Source organism: Antrostomus carolinensis, unplaced genomic scaffold (assembly GCF_000700745.2).
Source record: "Antrostomus carolinensis isolate BGI_N321 unplaced genomic scaffold, ASM70074v2 C13184506, whole genome shotgun sequence".
Classification (NCBI taxonomy): domain Eukaryota; kingdom Metazoa; phylum Chordata; class Aves; order Caprimulgiformes; family Caprimulgidae; genus Antrostomus; species Antrostomus carolinensis.
The window spans coordinates 1-1,162 of NW_010354462.1; the positions used below are offsets into that span (position 1 = coordinate 1).

At 46.8% G+C, this 1,162-nt stretch overlaps 1 protein-coding gene across 1 annotated transcript; it reads left to right on the top strand.

The window, feature by feature from the left end:
• Positions 1-62: 62 nt before the first annotated feature.
• Positions 63-871, top strand: LOC104518167 (myosin heavy chain, skeletal muscle; the record flags this gene model as incomplete). The annotated part of the gene is made up of 3 exons (XM_010176598.1): positions 63-371; positions 458-661; positions 746-871. Coding segments are annotated over 3 exons (639 nt in total), but the record flags the coding sequence as incomplete, so codon positions are not given.
• Positions 872-1,162: the final 291 nt, after the last annotated feature.

The following is a 1,162-nucleotide window of genomic DNA, read 5'->3' on the forward strand; positions in this document are numbered from 1 at the left end:
TGGGCATTTCCCAGTAATGGACACAACACAGACAAATGAGATGATTATTTCAACCTTGCCAGGGCTCTTTAGAACATGAAGAAGGAAAAATCTTATGTGTTCAGCTGGAGCTGAACCAGGTGAAGTCAGATGTTGATAGAAGGAGTGCAGAGAAAGATGAGGAAATTCAACAGCTGAAGAGGAATCACCAGAGGGTATTAGAGTCTATGCAGACCACACTAGATGCTGAGATCAGAAGCAGAAATGATGCTTTGAGGCTGAAAAAGAAGATGGAGGGAGATCTGAATGACATGGAAATACAGCTGAGCCATGCCAACCGTCAGGTAGCAGAGACACAGAAGCACCTCAAAGCCGCACAAGTGCAACTCAAGGTAGGGACCACAAGGGCTTCTGTCCTACAGGTCTTTGCCACTCACTCTGCTTGCCTCTGAGTCTCATGGTGCTTTCACCTTCAAAGGATTCCCAGCTCCACTTGGATAATGCTTTGAGAGAAAATGATGACCTGAAGGAGCAGCTTGCTATGGTAGAGCGTAGGAACAATCTGATGACAACAGAAATGGAGGAGATGCGAGCTGCTATGGAGCAGACAGAGCGAGCCCGGAAAGTTTCTGAGCAGGAGCTGACAGACGCCAGTGAGCGAGTGCAGCTTCTCCACTCGCAGGTATTTGGTATCTCCTTTACAATAGATGTGTGGGAGTGGCATGAAATGGGGTGGGAATGACCTGTCTTCGGACTGTCCCTACAGAACACAAGCCTCCTCAATATCAAGAAGAGACTGGAGGTGGACATTGCTCATTTACAGAATGAAGTTGACAACAGCATTCAGGAAGCCAGAAATGCAGAGGAGAAAGCAAAGAAAGCAATCACAGATGTGAGTCCTCTTGCTTGTTTCTCTTCCATTCTGTACCACTGCAGTCACTTTTACACTTTAGAAAGGCAGTAAAAAGGTGGAGAAGAACCATTTCTTCAACACAGGAACAGAAAATTTTGGTGACACGCAGTCCCTCCTACATAGGCCACACAGCTTCTGCCCTACTGCCTGCCACAGAAGACCCCTTCAGTCTAGGTCCTTTACTCATGTTCTGCTAGCAGTCTGGATTGAAGAGGCATCCTGCCTCCTGTTCTCCATATCCGCATCTACTTTTGCTTCTAGGATAAATGT